Below are 22,190 nucleotides of genomic sequence, written 5' to 3'. Positions count from 1 at the left end.
CATTAGGACACTCCTGGAAAGATGCTTTCTTTTGCTAAAGAGCTAAGAAGATTGCATGTTATTTACCTTCCTACTTCCAAGTTCTCATATTTGCTGTTTGTTTACCAACAGAGGTAGTAATATCTGAATATTACCCTTTTTCTATAGTAACTAGGAAAATGATACAGGAGTTAGCTCCTGCTTTGTGTGTATGAATATCTATTTATTTGTACATGTATTTAACCCAGCCCCTAAAACTGTTATGGTTGACTAACTTAGAGACAGTAAGTATGCCCTACATATTAACCACTTGAAAATAACATTTGGCACCCTAACTAAGCAGGGGTTGACTAGTGTTGCAGCTCACAGGCCTTTGCTGCATGGCCACCTCTGTTCCCATGACTTAAGTAGAAACCTGCATATGGTTTCACTTCTTAAGAATACCATGTACTATGCTGATCAAAAAAAAGGTTCACATTTCCTTGTGTTTCCTCTTCTCATTTCTAATCTAGCGTGATGAAAAAGTCAGTGATTTCTTTTTGCCTGTATTAAAGATGACAAGTGTTTGATTCTACCAGAATTAATTTGCAACTAAAAGGAAACATTTCTTGGAAAATTTCATTGTTACAGTTTAATCTTTCTTTTAAAACATAACTTTCTATAAGTTAAAATTAGCATCTTCATAGATACTAGCCAAGTCACTTAACCAAATATTAACATCAAAACATGATATGAGGAAGTTGAAACTTTATTTATGTTTCTTATTTTGCTGTAGAGCTGCTGCTTCACTGCATAAAACAGCACCAGCAAATGTAGTATATTGCAAAAATTAAGATAGTATTGTTCTTTCTCTGGCACTGTACAACTAACAAAAACTGTTGTGTATTCCCAGTTACTTCCAATGGAAAGATCATTACATATTTTGACCCCAATCCAGGGATGAGTATAAGCAAGTTACAATATTACATAAGGCTTACGATAACAATGTTATCCTTGAATTAGATTATTTGTAAAACTAGTTTTTACCACAGGTAACTTCATGGATTCTGAATACCAGTGCCTAGGGCCTAGTATAAAAATCACAAGGTACTGTGAAAAAGATGCATATTGAGTTTTTCTGCAATCATTACAAAGTTAGGGTATATTTTCTTCCAGGAGCAGAGTTGAAAGTAGTATTTCTTCCATCAAGATTGCTAAAAGTTGCTATTTTAAGTCCTGTCCGCCACTAATTTAAGAGAAAACTGTGCTGGATTAAGTTATTCCATACTAGTTCATGTAAGGGTTCCACTGTCATTCCTCAATAGATTTTATGTATTTCTCATAGGCTTCTTCACTCATTAGTTCATCTAGTTCTGAAGGGTTACTCAGTGTCATCTTGATCAGCCAACCATCTTCATAACAAGATTTGTTGACAAGTCCTGGGTTTTCTGCAAGGGCTTCATTAATTTCAGTTACCTCTCCTGATAGAGGAGAATAGAGTTCACTAGCAGCTTTCACACTTTCCAAGGCACCAAAATCATCTTGTTTTTTCAATTTTGTCCCAACATCAGGCAGACTACAATAAACAACATCTCCCAAAGCTTCCTGTGCAAAATTGCTGATTCCCACTGCTCCAATACCATTTTCTGTTGTTATCCATTCATGTTTCTCTGTGAATTTACGCACCGAGAGCAGAGCGGGTCCAGTGCGCAGCGTCCGGACGGCGCCCGCCCGCAGCCGCCAGGGCAGAGGCGAGCAGGGTGCAGCGGGCGCCGAGGCCGCGAGCAGGCTTCTCGGCCTTTTGGCTAAGATCAAGTGTAGTATCTGTTCTTATCAGTTTAATTTCTTTTTTTATTTAGTAAATATAAATTTCCAAACTACAGTTTATGGATTACATTGGCTCCCCCCCCGCCATAATTTCCCTCCCACTCGTACCCCCACATCTCCCGCTCCCTCTCCCATTCCATTCACATCAAGATTCATTTTCAATTATCTTTATATACAGAAGATTGATTTATTTTATTTATTTGAAAGACAAAGTTACAGAGAGAGGTTGAGACAGAGAGAGAGAGAAAGAGGTCTTATATCTGCTGGTTCACTCCCCAAATGGCCACGATTGTCAGAGCTGAGCCGATCTGAAGCGGAGAGCCAGGAGCCAGGAGTTTCTGCTGGGTCTCCGACATGGGTGCAGGGATCCAAGGACTTGGGCCATCCTCCACTACCTTCTCAGAGGCATCAGAATGGAGCTGGATCAGAAGTGGAGCAGTCTGAACTCGGACCAGCACCCAAATGAAATGCTAGCGCTGCAGGCCTAGGCTTTAACCTGCTGTGCCACAGTGCTGGCCTCATTTTATTTTCTTTTTAATAGACTATAATTGAGCACAGAATACAGATAATCTCATATATACCCCTTCAACACCCTCCCATATTCACACACAATTTCTTCTACTATCAATGTCTTGCATGAGTTTGGTACATTTGTTACAATTGATGAATAAGTACTGATACATTATTATTAGCTAAAGTCCATAGTTTATATTAGGATTCATTCTTTGTGCTGTAGGTTTGCAAGTCTTAGCAAGTACAAAATTACATATTCACAGATACAGAACCTAACAGAATAGTTTCTCTGTCCCGAACACCTGTGTATCACTTATTCATCTTGCCTTGCTCCCCACCTCCCCACTCCCCAAAAGCCTGGCATTCACAAGTGTTTTCTCTGTCTTTGCAGTTGGATTCATACAGCATGGAGCCTTTTCCAACTAGCTTTTCAATAAGCATAACATTTAGGTTTCCTGCACGTCTTTGGGATATGGCTCATTTTGAGCTATTTTTGTGAAATATGCAAGGTTTGTATCTAGTTTTTTGTTTGTTTTTTTGGTATGTGAATAACTGTTGTTGCAAAGCATTTGTCAAAAAGAATACCCTTTCTCAGTTGGATTGTGTTTGCTCTTTTATCAAAGACTAGCCAACTATATTTGTGAGAGTCTCTTTCTGGGCTGTTTATTCTGTTCTATTGATCTGCTTGTGTGCACATTTACCAGTATCGGGGTAACTTGATTGCTGTAACTTTACAGTAAGTTTTGAAGTCAGTATAAGTATTAGTCCTCTACTTTGTTATTCCTCTGTTTTGTATTGACTATTCTGGGTCTTTTACCTTTCTATAAAACTTTAGAATCAATCTGTTGATGTATACACACACAAACACACACACACAAATCTAGCAGGGGTTTTTATTTGAAATTGCCTTGACTTTATAGGTCAACTTGGGAAGAACTGACTTATTAACAATATTTACTCTTCCTATGCAGGAACTGGACTCTCTTTTATTTATTTAGCTCTTCCTTGATTTATTTTATAAGTTTTGTCGTCTTCCTCTTATAGATTTTATGCATATTTTGGTAGATTTATGCCTAAGTATTAATTTTTGATGTTAATATATCAGTAAGCCATTTTAACTTTTTTTCAAATTCTAGTTGTTTCAATTGCCAGCGTATATGAAAGAAATTAACTTTTAAATATTGACTTGTACTTTGCAGCCTAGCTATGACTGCTTTTTTGTCAGTGTTGTTTGGAATTTTAATTATATTATCATGTCATATGTGAACCAAGGTAGTTTTAGTTTTTGTTATCAACATACTTCTGATTTTCTTGTCTTATTTCATTACTTGGGATTTCCAATAAGATGCTGCATAGGAGGAGTGGTAGAGGGAATATTTTTGCCTTTTTAGTTATCTTGTGGGTGAAGCATGTAGTTTCTCATGATGTTTACTGTAATTTTTTAAAAGATTTTTTTTTTGAAAGGCAGAGAGAGGGGAAGAGGGAGAGGGAGAGGGGAAGGGAGAGAGAGAGAGAGAGAGAGAGAGAGAGAGAGAGAGAGAGAGAGAGAAAGTGATCTTCTAGACTCTGACTCATACTCAAATGGCTACAATAGCCAAGCCAAGGGGCAAGCCAGATCCAGGAACTGTATCCTGGTCTCCCACGTGGGCAGCGGAAGCCCAGGTGTTTGGATCATCATTAGCTGCCTCCGCAGATGCATTAGCAGGATTGAAATCAGAGTAGCAGGACTTGAATTGGCATTACAATATGCGATGCTGGTGCTAATACTGCGTCACAATGCCAGCCCCTGAGAATTTTTAAAAAATAAACATTCCTAATTAAGTTGTTGAAATTTTCCACTGGGAATTATTCCTGCTGAGAATTATTATCACAAGTGGGTTTCAGGGTTTGTGAAATGTCTTTTCTGCATCTGTTGTTATGATCATGTAATTTTTGTTCTTTGGCCTATTCATCTGATGAATTGCTTTAATTGATTTTCAAATGCTGAACCAAGATTGCATATCTGGAATAAATCCCATCTATTCATGGTGTATAATTCTTGCTATACTGTGAGTATTTTGTTGAGGATTTGCATATTTATATTTATGAAAGGTACTGGTCTTCTGTTTTTCCTTTCTTATAATGTCTGGTTTGGATTAGGGTAATGCTGGAATCATAGACTGAGTCATGAAGTGTTACCTACTTCTATTTTCTGGAAGAATTGTAAGAAATTGTAGAGAATTGCTACCATTTCTTTCTTTGGCTTTTGTGTTTTCAATTTAATTTTATTTTATTTGGGTTCTGCTTCCTTTGGGTCTTTGGGTTTAATATGAATATATTTATTTGAAAGTCATAGTTACACAGAGAGAGGAGAGGCAGAGAGAGAGAGAGAGAGAGAGAGAGAGAGAGAGAGAAAGGTCTTTCATTCACTGGTTTATTCCCCAATTGACTGCAATGGCTGGAGCTGCGCTGATTCGAAGCCAGGAGCCAGGAGCACAGAGCTTCTTCCATGTCTCTCCACACCGGGGCAGGGGCCCAAGGACCTGGGCCATCTTCTACTGACTTCTCAGGCCACAGCAGAGAGCTGGATTGGAAATGGAGCAGCCGGGTCTTGAACCGGTGCTCATATGGGATGCTGGCACTGCAGGTGACGGCTTAACCCACTACGCCAAAGTGCTTTTCCCCCTCCTTTCCTAAGTGGAAACTTACATTGTTGACTTTAGATTTTTTTCCTCACATATACATTCAATGCTATAAATATACCTCTACACACTACTTTTATTTCAAGATTTATTTATTTATTTATTTGAAAGGCAGAGCTACAGAGATAGAGGGAGAGACAAAGAAAGAAACAGAGATATTCCATCCACTAGTCTACTCCCCAGATGTGTGCAATGATGGGACTGGGGCAGGCTGAAGTCAGAAGCCTGGGACTCCATCCAGGTCTCCCAGGTGCGTGGCAATGACCCACGCACTTAGGCCATCTCCTGCAGTTTTCCCTGGCTGGATCGGAAGTGGAGCAGTCAGGACTAGACCTGGGATGCATATGGGTTGCTCAGGTCACATGCTGCAGCTGCAGTTATACCACAATGCCAACCGCCTTAACACTGCTTTTACAGTATTCTACAAGCTTGACAATCTGTATTTTCATTTAGTTTGAAATATTGTAAAATTTCTCTTGAGGCTTTTTTGATCCATGTGTTGTTTTAAAGTGTGCCGTTTCATTATCAAATGTTTGGGAGTTTCCAGCAAACTTTCTGATACTGACCTCTAGGTGAATTCTATTGTGGTCTATGAGATACCTTTGAATTATTTATACGTTAAAAATTTTTCATGCATGTTGTAGGGCCCAAAATGTGGTCTTTCTTGATGAATATTCCATGTGAGTTTGAGAAGAAAACAGTCTTCCTTTGGATAAAGAATCCTGTGAAAGCCAATGAAATCTGGGTCATTGTGCGTGCTGTTCAGCTTGACTACAGCCTTGCCGATTTTTGCCTGGTGATTCTGTCAATTACTGAAAGAGGGTTTTTGAAGTCTCCAACTGCATTAGTGGATTCATCTATTTCTCTTCGTTGTTCTATCAATTTTACATCACACGTTTTTATACTCTGTTGTTAGGTTTATACATATGCAGGATTGTTATTTTCTTAGAGAGCTAACCTATTCATAATTATATAATGCTTCCTTTATCTGTGATCTTTTACCTTGCTAAGAAATCTGGTTTTTTTGGTTTTTTTTTTTGAAATTAATGAAGCTCCCCAAGCTTGTTTGATTAACACTAGCATGGTGTATCTTTCTTCATTCCTTTACCACTTCACTTTACACAGATACAATAATCTGTATTTTTATGATTAAATGAGTTTCCTGTAAACAATATACATTTAATGCACTCTGAGAGTTCATTCCTTTAATTGGTATATTTTAATCATCTACATTTAAGTGATAATTGATATAGTTGGGTTAATGTCTACCATGTCTTCTACTTGTTGCTTTTGTTCTCTGTGGGATTTTGTTTTGTTTTATTTTCAGTCTTTTCCTGCTTTGTCTGGCTTTAATTTTGCACTTTATGATTCCATTTTCTATCCTCTTTTAGCATATCAAGTATTGTTGAAAAATATTTAATGGTTGCCCTAGAATTGGCATGTACATTTATAACCAATCTAAAAACATTTTTTTCTTTTCTTTTCTTTTTTATTTTTATTTTTTTTGACAGGCAGAGTGGAAAGTGAGAGAGAGAAACAGAAAGGTCTTCCTTTGCCGTTGGTTCACCTTCCAATGGCCTCCGCGGCCGGCACCGCGCTGATCCGAAGCTAGGGGCCAGGTGTTTCTCCTGGTCTCCCATGGGGTGCAGGGCCCAAGGACTTGGGCCATCCTCCACTGCACTCCCGGGCCACAGCAGAGAGCTGGCCTGGAAGAGGGGCAACCGGGACAGAATCCGGCGCCCCGACCAGGACTAGAACCCGGTGTGCCGGTGCCGCAAGGCGGAGGATTAGCCTAGTGAGCCGCGGCGCCGGCCCAACCTGAAAACATTTTGAAGTTATACTATATTCCTTTAGTAAGCAGTATATTTGCCTTATAATAGAATATTCCTAATCTCTCCCCTCTCTTTCATCCTTTAGATAACTTGTTGTTAATTTTATTTATTCATTAAGCTATAAACACCCAGTACAATGTTGCAAGTATTGAGCTGAACAAATAGTCTTTTGTGTTAGATCAACTGAACATGAGAAGAAATATTTTATTTTAATTTAATGCATTCCTTTTCTAATGCTTTTCTGTTATTTATATTAACCCAAGTTACTGAACTATATCATTTTCCCTCTCATTGAAGAACTTCCTTTAACCTTTCATGCAAGGTAGCTCAACTGGAAACAAATAGCCTCAATTTTGGGAAGAGTCTAGTTCTTCCCTTTTGAAAATAGTTGTGCTAGATGCAGAAACCTAGACTTTGCTTTTTACTTTAAACGCACTACATCTTCCTGCTCATGTGGCTTCTGAAAAGCAGAAGCCTATTGGCATCTATTGGCAAGATTTTTTTTTTTTTTGCTTTTTTTATTTCCTACTAGGTTTTCTCTTTTTTTTTCCTGTAGTTTGAATACTATATACCTACATAAATATATTTACTATATACCTACATATTTACTCTACACCTACATAGAAATTTTTGGATATTTATGCTACTTAGTGTTCTCTGGAATTTCTGAGTCTTTGGCTTGATGTCTATCATTAATTTTAGAAAATTCTCAAACATTAAACCATTAAACAAACACTTGAAATATCATTTCCCTCTTTCTTTTCTTCTTGACATTCCTTTTATTCATAGGTTGTGCCGTTTGTCATTGTCCTGAAGTTCTTGATTATTATATCCCATTCCAAAAATGCCTCTTGCTCTTTGCTTTTAATTTGGGACTTTTATATTAACATGTCTTTGAAGTTACTTATTTCACTTCTTGGTGATATCTAGTCTATTGATGCCCGTCAAAGGCATTCTTCATTTCTCTTACAGTGTTTTTGATTTATATCATTTCCTTTACACAGTTTCTTAGTGTTTCCATGTCTCTACTTACTATTATTGAGGTACTATTCTAAATTCTTTGCATATATTTCTATTAAATTCTCAAAATGGCTTGTGAGATAAAATATGTGAGACACAAAAGATGAATTTAATTAAAGTTCATTAGAGGTACATACTGTAAAATCCTTCCAGTAATTCATAGGAAAAATCATATAATGATAGGAGTGAAGAGTATCTTTGCCAGAATAATAAGAATCACTAATTTATTTATAGCTCCAGATAGAAACTGAAATTGTTAATTTTCCCTTTTTTGGCATTATCTTGGGTAGGCAAAGGAAACAACTAAAAGTGAATAGACAACCTCCAGAATGGGAGAGGATACTTGTAAACTATTCATCTGACAAAGAAATAATACCCAGAGTATACAAAGAGCTAAAAAAATTCAGCAACAACAATAACAAGAAAATAATCTAGTTTAAAAATGGGCAAACGATCTGAATAGACATTTCTCAAAAGCAAAAATACAAGTAGCCAGTATGTATATGAAAAAATACTCAACATCGCTAGCCATCATGGAAATATGAATGAAAACTATAATGAGGTATCTCATCATCTCAATAACAATAGCTGTTATGAAAATGACAAAAATAAATGCTGGTGAGGATGTAGAGAAATGAAAACTCTTATACACTTCTGGTAGGAATAAAAATTATTATAAGCATTATGGACAACAGTATGGAAATTCCTCAAAATATAAAAGTATATCTACCATATGGCCCAACTATCTGACCTCTGGATATCTGAAGGAAATAAAGTCACCATATGCAGGAGATACTTGCACTTCCATGCTTACTGCAGTGTTAGTCACAGTGGCCAAAACTTGGAGTCAATCGGTATCTTTTGATGAATTAATTGATACAGAAAGTGTGCCATAAATGTTCAATGGAATATTATTCAATAATAAAAAACGAAATCCAACCATTTGCAGTAAAATGGGTGGAATTTGAGATCATTATGCTAAGTGAAATAAGCCAAACACAGAAAGACACATACTATATGTCATCTCTCATATGTGAAAGTTAGAAAAGTTTACCTGAATGTAAAATAGTGATCCTTAGAGGCTGGGAAGTATAGAAGGAGTGAGACAGAGAGAGGCTGGATAAGAAGTACTAACACACAGTTAGATAGAAGGAATACGTCCTAGGTCCTCACCAGAATGGCATGACTCTAGTTCACAGAAAGGTACACGTTTTATGAAGAACTGCAAAAGAGTAGATTGAAGGCACCAAACATAAAGAAATGAAGAGGAGGTTGAAATGTTAACCATTCTGACTTGATCAGCATACATTGCATGCATATATTGAAATATCACAATATGCCCCATAAATATGAACAATTACTATCAAAACTTAAAAAATAAATATCTAAATCAGGTATGAGTGAGACTGAAAGTAAATTTTATTTGGAGGCAGATAGCTCTCCAGCTGTGAATCTGTGAAATCAATCATGCATACATGAAAGCACATATGCTTTCAAAATACAATGAAAATAAAATAAAATAAAAACTACAATGGTAGGAAAGGCATAAGACAAACTGATTTCTCCTAAAATGGAGAAATTGGAAAGAAGGAAGACACAACATGTTTCAGGCAAGTCTAAATCACAATGGGGAAAATAACATTAAGCCTTAAGCTTTCAGAATAATCCTCTTTGGCTTCATGTTGTGCCCTCTGAACCTGCCAAGGCAAGGGTTTCCTACATTCTGGACCCACTAGGGCTGTACACCTGGTCCCATTGCTTTCAACAGCCCCACCTCTATGGTGATTCTGTGCCTAGGTTATGTCCTGGCTCTCTGAGGCTGGAAACACACACTAGTGGCTCTAATAGTGGGAACAGCCACTCCTCTACAGCTCTGTAAGACAGTGTCATAACAGGTAGCCTCTGTGGTAGATCCCTGTTTGCTGGGACCTTTTCTTTCTGGGCCTGTGATAATGAGGACTGTCCTGCTGATTTTTGAACTGCCTTCTTGCATGGCCATGGACAATAGGTCCTGGCTCTGTTTATGTGGATGACTAATTCAGTTTTCAGGCACTGGGGTTGTTTGGGTCACATCCATTCTGTTCTTTCTCAATGTGGATAGGCTGATAATTATCCAAATCTTTCAGTTTTATTTTTTGATTAGCAATTCTATGTTTAAGTCATAGGCATTTCTCTCTTCTCAAATGTTGCTATAAACCATCAAGAGAACTAAATTGCTCTGTCAATATTTTGTTCACATTTTTCTCCAAATACCTAATTTCATTACTCACAAGTTCTACCACAAAACACTGGACATGAACACAATGCAATGAAGTTCTCTGCCACTTTATAACAAGGAATGCCTTCCATCCAGCTTCCAACAGCATGTTCCTCATTTCTGAGAACTCACCAGAATGGTCTTCACTGTTTATATTTCTACCAACATTCTGTTGGCTATTAGTTAGGTAGTCACTTAGAAGCTGAAGGCTTTCTCCACATCTCCCATCTTTCCATTCTGAGCCCTCACCAGAACTGCCTTTAAAGGCCCATTCATAACACTGTAGGTTTTTTTTTTCAGCATGACCTCAAGAATTCTTCCAGCTTTTACCCAACTTCTACTTCCAAGGCCACTTCCACATTTTTAAGTGATTGCTACAGGAACACATCATGTCTTGGTATCAATTTTCTATTTTAGTTTTGTTGTTGTTGTTGTTATGCTATAGTAAAATACCATACACTGAATGGCTTATAAAGCAGCAGGAAATTATTATTCAGAATTCTGGACGCTGGAAGCCCAAGTTAAGAAAATTTGGAGGGGACAGCACCGTGGTGCACTGGTTAATCTTCTGCCTGTGGCCCTGGCATTCCTTATGGACACCGGTTCCAGTCCCAGCTGCTCATCCTCCAGTCCAGCTCTCTGCTATGGCCTAGCATGGCAGTGGAAGATGGCCCAAGTGCTTGGGCCCCTGCACCCACATGGGAGACCAGGAAGAAGCACCTGGCTCCTGGCTTTGAATTGGCAAAGCTCTGGCTGTTGCGGCCATTTGTGGAGTGAACCAACAGAAGGAAAACCTTTCTCTCTGTCTCTCCCTCTCACTATCTGTAACTCTACCTCTCAAATAAATAAATAAAATCTTTAAAAAAAGAAAATTTGGTGAGGGCCTGCTTCCTAGACAACCATCTTCTTTCAAAAAATATTTTTCAATTATTTATTTATTTACTCAAGATATACACACAGAGAGATACAGACAAAAAGAGAGAACTCCCATGTGGGTGGCAGGGTCCCAAGTATTTGAGTCATTATCTGCTGCTTTCCCAGGCAATTAGCAGGAAGCTGGATCAGAAGCAGAGTAGCTGGGACTCCATGAGGAACTCTTGCTGGTGTCCCAAGAGGGAGATTAATCCATTGCACCACAATGTCATCCTCATGGGCCCTTTGCTAAAAGTCACTAATCCCATTCAAGAATATTCACCCTCGAGGAGAACTGATACCAGCAGGATCACATTCCCTTCCTAATTCTGCCCCAGAAAGGAATACAAGCATGTATTTCAAAACATATGAGGGGAGAGAGAGTGGCAAGATGGTGGAATAGGAAGGGAGCACACTGATAGTCCAGGGAGAGACAGTTTAATAAAAGTGGAGATACTGCAGGGTCAAGGAAGAGTAGGGGAAGAAACAGCAGAGGAAACTCTTCCAGAACTAGTGATTCACAGGGTACATGCGTGGAGAGCGTGGGAGCCCACGATTTGGGACACCAGTGGCGGAATCAACACACTAGTGCTGGAACGTGAGGTGAGGTGAACCTCAATAGCCCGAGACACCCAGCGGGAAAGCAGAAAGAGGAGACTAGAGGGAACACGGCTTGAAACTCCGTGGGGAAAAGTTCACCTGGCTAACTAGAAGAGAGAGGAAAAAAAAAAGTGACCGAAACAGACACGAGTTTCTCTCTCTCCGCTCACCTCCCAAAGGTGAGCAAGACAAAGAGCAGGCGCCATTTTGTACATACGTCATAAGCGGGGCAACCTCAGGGCTGCACCAGCCCTTAGCCAAGCAGAAAAACCTGACTTGGGGGGGGAGGGCGGGGTGAAATAACAGGAGATTAGGACATAGTGAATGTGTGGTGCTAATGAACTGAGACTGTGAAAAAAGAGAAGGTGGGGGAGAGAACTCACGGAATTCACGTGAGTACTCTCCAGAGACGCTACAATTCGGTAAACTTGGCAACCCATTGGGAGACTGCATGAGAATTGGAGCCCACACTGAGGGCAGCAGAAATTCCCTGTGTGGCCCTTGGGAAAGAGCTTCCAATCTCTGGCTCCTGTGGGTATATCATTCGCCTGCTAACTACCTCCAATTACGTTTAGCTGTGCAGAATTACTTCCCTTCTGAATCAAAAAGAGAGAGAGAGAGAGAGAGAGAGAGAGAGAGAGAGAGAGAGAGATTCACCACGCCTAACCTGGGAGTGTCACCTTTGCCACACCCTTAATCTTGAGGAACCAAAGAGAGCTCTCAGGCCACACCCATCTCAAACCTCTAAGGCACCTCAAAAGCAGACAGTCAACTTAATACAGTCATAGTATAACAAGACAAAGCACCACAGTGAGGGAAGGAGAATTCAAAGACTATCTCTACAATGCCAAGCAACAAATGCAAAAACCAAGAAAACAAGAATAAGGATGACAGTATGACACCCCCAAATGAACCAGACCCCAAGCCAAGATTATGAAAATGATGAGATGGAAGAAATGCAAGATATGGATTTCAAAAAATTTATGATAAGAACAATTAGAAGTGTTAAAAAGCAAATGCTTGAGCTATGGAATTCCTTACTGGACAGGATAGAAAATCTCTCTCATGAAAATGAAATCTTAAGAAGGAATCAAAATGAAATGAAGGAACTAGTAGAACATGAAATTATGATAGTGAAGAGAAATCAAAATGAAATGAAGAACTCAATAGATCAAATGACAAACATATTAGAGAGCCTTAAAAACAGAATGGGTGAAGCAGAAGAGAGAATATCGGACTTAGAAGACAGAGCACACGGCCAGCGCCGTGGCTTTACAGGCTAATCCTCCGCCTTGCGGCGCCAGCACACCGGGTTCTAGTCCCGGTTGGGGCACCGGACTCTATCCCGGTTGCCCCTCTTCCAGGCCAGCTCTCTGCTATGGCCCGGGAAGGCAGTGGAGGATGGCCCAAGTCCTTGGGCCCTGCACCCGCATGGGAGACCAGGAGAAGCACCTGGCTCCTGGCTTCGGATCAGCGAGATGCGCTGTCCGCAGCGGCCATTGGAGGGTGAACCAACGGCAAAAAGGAAGACCTTTCTCTCTGTCTCTCTCTCTCATTATACACTCTGCCTGTAAAAAAAAAAAAAAAAGACAGAGCACAGGAAAGTATACAGTCAAAACAAAGAAAAGAAGAGGAAATTAGAAATCTAAAAAATATTGTTGGGAATCTACAGGATACTATTAAAAACCCCAACATTCGGGTTCTAGGAGTTCCTGAAGGCATGGAGAGAGAGAAAGGATTAGAAGGCCTTTTTAGTGAGATACTTGCGGAGAACTTCCCGGGTTTGGAGAAGGACAGAGACATCCTAGTACAGGAAGCTCATAGAACCCCTAGTAAACATGACCAAAAGAGATCCTCACCACGACATGTCATAATCAAACTCACCACAGTGAAACATAGAGAAAAGATTCTAAAGTGTGCAAGAGAGAAACATCAGATTACTCTCAGAGGATCTCTAATTAGACTCACAGCTCACTTCTCATCAGAAACCCTACAAGCTAGAAGGGAATGGCGAGACATAGCCCAGGTACTAAGAGAGAAAAACTGCCAGCCCAGAATATTATATCCTGCAAAGCTCCCATTTGTGAATGAAGGTGAAAGAAACACCTTTCACAGCAAACAGAAATTGAAAGAATTTGTCACCACTCGTCCAGCCCTGCAAAAGATGCTTAAAGATGTGTTACACACAGAAACACAGAAACATGGTCATCAATAGGAAAGAAGGTAAAGGAAGGAAACTTCACAGCAAAAGATCACAGGAAGCTCAAAGTATATATTAGAAAATATCTTTGGCAAATGGCAGGGCAAAGTTACTACTTATCAATAGTCACATTGAACGTTAATGGCCTCAACTCTCCAGTTAAAAGACACAGATTGGCTGATTGGGTTAAGGAACAAAACCCATCTATTTGCTGTTTACAAGAAACACATCTTTCCAACAAAGATGCATGCAGACTGAAAGTGAAAGGCTGGAAAAAGATATACCATGCCAACAGAAATGAAAAAAGCTCAGGCTAAAATTTGTGTTACCTTATGTAAAATGTTATCTTAATTGTTACTAGACATGATAGTTATCTTAATGAGATAGCTGCTAAAATTATTCAAAGATACATTTTAATTCGTGTGACCTGAATCTCTGTATCATATGTTTTATACTTGTTGGTAGAAAGAAACTAAAAACATTTTATATGGTTGTGCTTAAGTTTACTGGTTAAACAAACTACACCATGTTAGATATTTAAGAGGTGTTTTCAAATACATGATTCTTAAAATTTGTAGAAGGCATTGGGCCTTCTGGTAAATGTTTTCTTAAGTTGTTATCTAATGGTTGAAACTGTTTGCTAAGTATTCATGTGATATTGCTATTGTCAGCAAGCGATCTAGGACTTGCTCCCTCATTTCTCTAGTCTAAGCCCAACTTGTTCTTTCATTTCTCTATTCTCTTCAAGGTAGGAAACTAATTCTATTATAAAGGAATCTGTAGGACGCACAATTTAATCTTTAGACCTTATAAAAGAGATGGCTAACATTTTTATGTAATAGCATAGCCAAAATAAGAGCTTAAATAATAATCTCATAGCTAGATTTACTTCACCATCAGCGAAGTATACAGTAAGTAGAAAAAAACCTCCCTTTCAGACCAAAGGGAAAGAAAGTTTTAAAGTGAGAATATAATTTTCCTCATGGGCATTGTCTACCTTAGAAAAACTACTACAGACCATGCCTGTGACTATAGACTTGTAGTTCAGGCCACCGAAGATTAGAGATGGGACACGGGCACTCCCTTGACTTGCATCCTCTGGTCTGCTTTAACACAAACCAGGAGGAAAAGAAAGCTAGGCATCAGAAGCAATGGGTGGGAGGCCTATTACTGGCTGATCTGTACAGTGATCTGCCCTCAAGGAGACCCAACAGGCCAGTCTACTGCAGTGGCTTTCAAAGTGGTAAGCCTGGGCTTTAGCAGAAGTCAGCTTGTGAAGAGCCCTGGCAGCTCTGCCAAGAGTTGGATCACTGGAAATGGACCTGCCCTGTTGTTGTAGGATGCCCGGGTCAGAGTCACAGATCTTATTGGCTCTAAGCTGAAAAGCCCTTCACTCAGCCCAACTTCCAAAGTGACCACTGCAGCTGAGGGGATGGTCAAGTAGGGTCAGCAACATTGCAGGCAGAACTGTAAATTTCTTGTTAGAGATGCCCCCTGCCTTTACCTGGCCAGCTCTCCTCCCAGGCCAGCTAAGTAATGAAAGTCAACAGAGTGCCTTCCCCCAGGAGGTTCACACCTCCCTTAGGATATACCCCATGTGAAGAGATAGGTAGGTCTGGGCCTCTGAACTTACAAGGCCTAAAGCCCACCAGATTATTATCAAGCCCCTTCTGTCAGGTTCTATTTGCCTCTTAATCAGAAAACTTAATTGTAGCTTAGACAGCACCTTTCTTAGCTCCTCTAATAATGACTCTGTCCTGTGTTCTAGACCCTGTCTAGCACACTTGGGCCTCATTCCTTTGTAATCATAACCTCTACTCTACCACCAATGGCTCTACTCCCAACCTGTGTGTACTGATGGTCCTCTTCCCCACTTAATGCTGTATAATTGTTCAAAATTTCTCTACAGACAAACCCCTCTTCCTACAAAAGATGAGTGACTTTTCTTCCAGAATGGCTGGAATCAGCTTTCTGGTCTGTTGGTTGTTCCCCAATAAATCCTTTCCCTTAAAAAAAAAAAAAGAGGGAGGTGCCTTTCTCTGAAGGGAGGAGAGAACTTTCACTTTGACTATGACCTTGTCTAAATATGATCAGATTCGTCGAACTCAAAAGGCTTCCGTAGACTTGGCAATTCATGACGGGAGCCTAGGTTGGTTATTGTCGCCATAAACTAGAGTGTCAATTTGTTGGGTCAACAACAGGAGTCACTGTGCACTTGCTCCTCATGTAGGATCTCTGTCCTTAATGTGCTATACATTGTGATTTAATATTATATATTAATATTATAACTAGTATTCAAACAGTGTTTTACACTTTGTGTTTCTGTGTGGGTGCCAACTGTTGAAATCTTTACTTAATATATACCTAATTGATTTTCTGCATATAAAGAAAATTGAAAATGAATCTTGATGTGAATGGAAGGGAAGAGGAAGTAGGAAAGGGGGGGTTGCGGGTGGGAGGGAAGTTATGGGGGGGGGAAGCCATTGTAATCCATAAGCTGTACTTTGGAAATTTATATTCATTAAATAAAAGTTAAAAAAAAATGTCATATGGCCGGCGCCGTGGCTTAACAGGCTAATCCTCTGCCTTGTGGAGCCGGCACACCGGGTTCTAGTCCCGGTTGGGGCGCTGGATTCTATCCTGGTTGCCCCTCTTCCAGGCCAGCTCTCTGCTATGGCCCGGGAAGGCAGTGGAGGATGGCCCAAGTTCTTGGCCCCTGCACCCGCAAGGGAGACCAGGAGAAGCACCTGGCTCCTGGCTTCGGATCAGCGAGATGCGCCGGCCGTAGCGGCCCTTGGAGGGTGAACCAGCGGCAAAAGGAAGACCTTTCTCTCTGTTTCTCTCTCTGTCACTATCCACTCTGCCTGTCAAAAAAAAAAATGGCATACAAAAAAAAAAATTCTCCCTTATTACTTAATCTCTTCCCAAAGGCCCCAATGTCATATGCATTCAGAGTAGAAATTAGATTTCAATGCAATTAGATCCTGATAAATCTATTGTTGAGTTGAATCTACACAATATTGCAAACAAGGAAAGCAGTGTACCTTGGTGTACCAGTTGTTTTCCTCAGGACCTCAGGGCTGACTTGAATTTATTCTGGTTGTTGATGCCTAACATCATGAGACAATATTGTACTGCATATCGCTAGTTCAAGAAAAGGTCAATCCTTTGAAGTATAGTTTCTACTGCAGGCATATTGCTTTTGCACCATTGTAAAGTTGAAAAATCTGAATCTAACCATTATAAGTCAGAGTATCTATTTATGAACTTCATGGGAACACAAACATTCAGACCCTATCAAACCTAATATGTAACTACATTAATATAACAATAAATAAATACTCTAATTCAAAGACAAATATTGCCAGAGTAAATCTGACTACACTTTATGATATTTTAATTATATGAACCTAAGAAAATATAAAGTAAAATGACTTTTAAAAATGATATTCCATTATAATACAATTGGGAACACAGTTAGTGTAGCTGTAATGATATCAAACAAAAGAGTCTACATACACTAAGAGTAGGAACTGAGTAAGAAGATTACAATGATAACAGGCAGTCAAATTATAATGATAAAAGAATCCATTCCCTTGGAAAATATAACAATTTTAAATATGTGTGTATCCAATAAGATAACATCAAATTATATAGTAAAAATGGATGGAAATAAAGCATATTTAAGTCCACAATCATGGACTGAGATTTTTTAAGCACACCTTGTTCAGTAGCTTATAAAATTAGACAAAATATGAATAGAGAGCAGATTTGAACAACATAATAATAAACTTGATTAGTTGACATAGAGTGTTGCACTTAAATACAGACCACATTAATTTCAAGTACATGAGAAATAATTAGGAAAATAACTACTGGGCAGTAGTTTCAACACATGGCTATGAGTCAAAATCATATAATGTTCTCTATCCACAGTGTAATTAAAGCTGGAAATCAACAATGAGAAAGCTAGATCTCCAAGTGTGTGAGAATGATCAATTATCTACCAAATACAAATATATACATATACACACAATTATACATGCACATATGTATGGATGAGTTAATTCTTTATAGATTATGTATATGTAAATTATTTGTGTCTATATCTATCATAGATTTATAACCTTTCTTGTTTCACCTAACACTACATGGTTTTTTCTCATATAGTGTTCCTTAGTGACCTAGCTGGTGAAGGTTCTACCATTTTTCTTCACACAAAGCTTGAGGCTGCAGAGGAGCCAGGTCTACGTAAATAGTGATAGAAAAAAATGAAAAGAGGAGTGGGCAAAGGAAGGAACTGTATTTCTGTCTCTGCAGGCTTCTTCCACAAGCTGATTTATTTATTCATTTCTGAATATCTCAGAACCTGTACTCCAAAATGTATCAGAAAGGAGAGCAAATGCGTGTTATTTGTGCTTTGCCTGCTTTTCTGGAAGGTGGCTTATGAGATCACAGAATTCGGTCTTTCAATTTGATGGTTCTTCTAAAGGGAAGGTGGAGGAGGGAAAATATAGGAATTTGAGAGAACCAATTTTATTTTACTTCATTCAGTCTTAAAAAAAAATCTGGTGAGCTGCCTTAGATGACTTCCCCCTTCTGGAAGAAGACTCCTAGGTCCAGGGAGATAGCATCCTTGGAGTGCAAGTCTGCCCCTGCTCTCTGCCTTAGGTGGCAACAGCTCCTGCAGCTGCAGGGGCCTCATTAGCAGGATAATCTGGATTGTATGTGTGAGTCAGGAGACAGAGCTGAACAAGGTGCAGCATTTTATGAAACACACATTAAATCATGGTCCCTTAAAAGGATTTCAGAAGCAATTTGTCTTTATTAACCGTCTCTCTTTGCATATATTTTAAAAAGCATTTCAAATTGTTGGCCATTATTGTACACTAACAATTTTCTACCCCTGTGAAGCCCAGAGTATTAGAAAGCGGTGATTTGCATTCTAAAATTGGCTTCATTTTTCCCCTTCTATAGAGAAAAATAGTTTGCACGAAATTCCGAATCCCAACAGTCATTTGAGGTATAGTGTTTAAGAACTGGAATAGGACCCTCGATTACATTGCTCTTTCAAAATAGATTAGCAACACTTTAACTTTGTTTTCCTTACATTCAATTCTTTAAAGAAGGTTTTTTTTTTTTTTAATTATTATTATTTCAAATGGTTACACTCCTGGAAGGAAGAGAATACCTTACTTTTAAGGAATGCTATTGTCCGTTGTTCCAAGGCCCCCTGGCTCAGAGTGAGGAGGGGGTGGGGTGGGGGTCGGCAGCGCGAGTGCAGTCGCGGCTGCGCATCCCCGCACTTTGAGACTCGGCGGGAGAAACAGGCTCAGGCACCAGCCGCAGTCTCCAGGCGGGAGCTAGGAGGCGGACCCTAGGTGGTGGCGCGGCAGCCTCCTCCAGCGCCGGCAGGATCCTTTCCGCTCCAGGCGACAAGGTAAGCTAAAGATCACTGTTGCGCTTGCTGTTATCGCGCGCGTGGAACCCAAAGGGACCGAAGCATACCTCTGTCGATTTCCGGGGGCTGATCTTCATGGTCTGCCAGGGGTGTCCTAGAACAGGGGAGGTGGATTTGTATTTTTCCTATAAAGGCTAAGAACTCCTCTCTCTAGCACTTCGATCCATTGGTTGGAACGAGATTTCAACAGGTAGCAGATAGCACTCACTTGGGGGAGGTTTGGAGTGCCACCCCCACCACCTCCGGGACCACGCCCCTACCTGATGCTACCAGTCAACGAGCCTAACTCGTGCTTTCAATACCGTTTTACAGCCCCGGGAGTCAGCGGCGACCAGTGGGCTGTGGGGGAGCCGGGAACACCCCTCCTCTAGAGAGCCAGAGACCGGCTAGGAGCGCTGCGGCGAGTGCCCAGGAGCAGGTCCGCGGGGAAGCGGGCTTTTTGGATCGCTCAGCCCCGCGGAGAGCCGTAGGGGACACGGGGGGCGGGTTCCTCCATCCTTGCCAACATGCAGAACATGTCGTTCACGGAGCCCGAGTCCGCAAACGCGACGACCCCAGAGCCTTTGCCGCTGCCGCTGGCTGTGGCGGTGCCGGTGGTCTACGCCGTGATCTGCGCTGTGGGGCTGGTGGGCAACTCAGCGGTGCTGTACGTGCTGCTGCGGGCGCCGCGCATGAAGACGGTCACCAACCTGTTCATCCTCAACCTGGCCATCGCCGACGAGCTCTTCACGCTCGTGCTGCCCATCAACATCGCAGACTTCCTGCTGCGCCGGTGGCCATTCGGCGAGCTCATGTGCAAGCTCATCGTGGCCATCGACCAGTACAACACCTTCTCCAGCCTCTACTTCCTCACCGTCATGAGCGCCGACCGCTACTTGGTGGTGCTGGCCACCGCCGAGTCGCGCCGGGTGGCTGGCCGCACCTACGGCGCCGCGCGAGCCGTGAGCCTGGCCGTGTGGGCGCTGGTCACGCTGGTCGTGCTGCCCTTCGCCGTCTTCGCCCGCCTCGACGAGGAGCAGGGCCGGCGCCAGTGCGTGCTGGTCTTCCCGCAGCCCGAGGCATTCTGGTGGCGGGCCAGCCGTCTCTATACGCTCGTGCTGGGCTTCGCCATCCCGGTGTCCACCATCTGCGCCCTCTACACCACGCTCCTGTGCCGGTTGCACGCCATGCGGCTGGACAATCATGGCAAGGCTCTGGACCGCGCCAAGAAGCGGGTGACCTTCCTGGTAGTGGCGATCTTGGCCGTTTGCCTGCTCTGCTGGACGCCCTACCACCTGAGCACCGTGGTGGTCCTCACCACCGACGTCCCACAGACGCCGCTCGTCATCGCCATCTCCTACTTTATCACCAGCCTGAGCTATGCCAACAGCTGCCTCAACCCCTTCCTCTATGCCTTCTTGGACGACAGCTTCCGCAAGAGCATGCACCAGGTGATAGTGTGCAGGGCAGAGGCCTGACGCCCGGGTGCGCGCTGTCCCGAACAGGACCCCGAGCCGGGACCAGCGCAGGGAGAGTGGGCACTAGCGGCACTCCAGTGTGGCCCCGCAAAGACAGCTTTGGTGTCCCGGGGAAACCTCTGTGGCTGAGAAAGCCATATCGACTGCTCCCTAAAGGCGAAGAGAGGAGTCGACCCTCGAACTTGAAACAAACGGTGGAGGAGGAGGGCAGTATTGCTGGGAGCTGCCCCCTTCTAACCTCCAGCCCCTCCACCGTGCTCCGGGAGCTGGCTGTTCGTTAACGCTGCTCTAGCGGGAATCCTCCGCGCCATCCTGGGGAACACCTGGCGACGCCGCGCGCGATCCTAGGAGATGGCTCCCCGCTTGCGCTTGCGTTTTGTTTCTCTGCTTTAGGAAACCGCTGTCTGTGCCCTTGCTGCAGCGGGAGAACAAAACGGGCTGGTCCCCTAGTCCTTTTCTGCGCTTTCCAGACCCTGGGCCAGGGCGCCCCAGTTTGCGCCTGCACCCACTCCTCTGAGATGCGCCCGGCCTTGTGGAGCGCGCAGGAACAGCTGCCGGGGACAAAAGGCCTCTTCGCTTGGGGAAGACCGCAGGAGGTGGGGGTCGTGTGGGTGTGCGTGTGTGTGTGTGTGTGTCTCCCGTGTGTGTAGGTGTAGCGGAGGAGGCGTGAGATGGTCTGGAACAGGCAGGAGCCTGGCTATTCCAGTCCCTTCTTGCGTTGTCTTTCTCCTTTCCTACCCTTGATCGCACCTGAAAGCGTTCCATGACTGTCAGACCCAGCGGGGACCCTGCTTGCCCAGCGCAGGAAGGACTGAGAGCCCGGAGGAGTCCCTGGGCGCGCTGCTTCGGCGCCCCCTGCAGGAACCAGGCGCGCAGCGCTGAGCTTCCCAGTTAGAGCTTGGCTTTTGCACTGGAGCGCACCGCAACCGGCTCTTTAAGTGACCAAAGCGCTAATCAGCGCTGCTTTCTCACAGATTCGAAGCCGACCCCCCACCCCCACCCCCCAAACAACTTTCCCCAGTAGGCCTCTAGTACCACTTGGATCAATTCGTTGTTATTGTGTGTTGTTCCAGAGACCAAGAGCTGTATAAATACTACTTGTGTATCACAGATTTATCTTCCTGAGATTTCCCCGAAGAGGACATCTTTCACAGGGAGCTGTGGACTACCTGTTCCTTACTTCTCAGTCCCAGAAGCACCTGGTAGGTAGACCGTGTAAAACTGGTGGAGTCTGGCCTCACAAGGGAAACCGACCAGCACCCTACCTGCATTCGATCTCTGCCTAGAGAGAGAACTGACACCTGATTTGCTAATTCACCTGCAGTTCACGCCTCAGACCTGAACTAGACTCTGATAATCGATTATAGTGTTTAAAAAAAGTATTATTCTTTGGGATGAATTTCTAACAGATACGAAAATTTCTAAAAATGCTTGCTTCGTATGGTACCTCTCAGTGATTTTGTTTAAAAAGA

General features: G+C 42.1%; 2 protein-coding genes and 1 pseudogene across 2 annotated transcripts; 2 read left to right on the top strand and 1 right to left on the bottom strand.

Moving 5' to 3' along the window:
• Positions 1-1,033: 1,033 nt before the first annotated feature.
• On the bottom strand, positions 1,034-19,338 carry LOC133758727 (glycine cleavage system H protein, mitochondrial-like). The gene is made up of 2 exons (XM_062189890.1): positions 19,257-19,338; positions 1,034-1,763 (listed from the first exon to the last, which is right to left on the bottom strand). The coding sequence occupies exons 1-2, from the start codon at positions 19,336-19,338 to the stop codon at positions 1,270-1,272; spliced, it is 576 nt and encodes a 191-aa protein (XP_062045874.1). The 3' UTR covers positions 1,034-1,269.
• LOC133758989 (U2 spliceosomal RNA) lies at positions 1,744-1,866 on the top strand (annotated as a pseudogene).
• A 429-nt stretch (positions 19,339-19,767) lies between the features above and the next one.
• On the top strand, positions 19,768-20,718 carry NPBWR1 (neuropeptides B and W receptor 1). The gene has a single exon (XM_062189592.1). It carries the CDS (start codon positions 19,768-19,770, stop codon positions 20,716-20,718), a length of 951 nt encoding a protein of 316 aa, XP_062045576.1.
• Positions 20,719-22,190: the final 1,472 nt, after the last annotated feature.

Source organism: Lepus europaeus, chromosome 4 (assembly GCF_033115175.1).
Source record: "Lepus europaeus isolate LE1 chromosome 4, mLepTim1.pri, whole genome shotgun sequence".
Classification (NCBI taxonomy): domain Eukaryota; kingdom Metazoa; phylum Chordata; class Mammalia; order Lagomorpha; family Leporidae; genus Lepus; species Lepus europaeus.
The sequence above is the reverse complement of the archived record's forward strand: the minus strand, read 5'-3'. Positions and strand labels throughout refer to the sequence as shown.

Bases quoted from the DNA above. Each gene is read 5' to 3' on its own strand.
- LOC133758727 (XM_062189890.1), bottom strand. From the start codon at position 19,338: ATGAAGATCAGCCCCCGGAAATCGACAGAGGTATGCTTCGGTCCCTTT. The intron at 1,764-19,256 runs GTGATCTTTAGC...ACTTGATCTTAG, and splicing joins CGATAACAGCAAGCGCAACA to CCAAAAGGCCGAGAAGCCTG.
- NPBWR1 (XM_062189592.1), top strand. From the start codon at position 19,768: ATGCAGAACATGTCGTTCACGGAGCCCGAGTCCGCAAACGCGACGACC.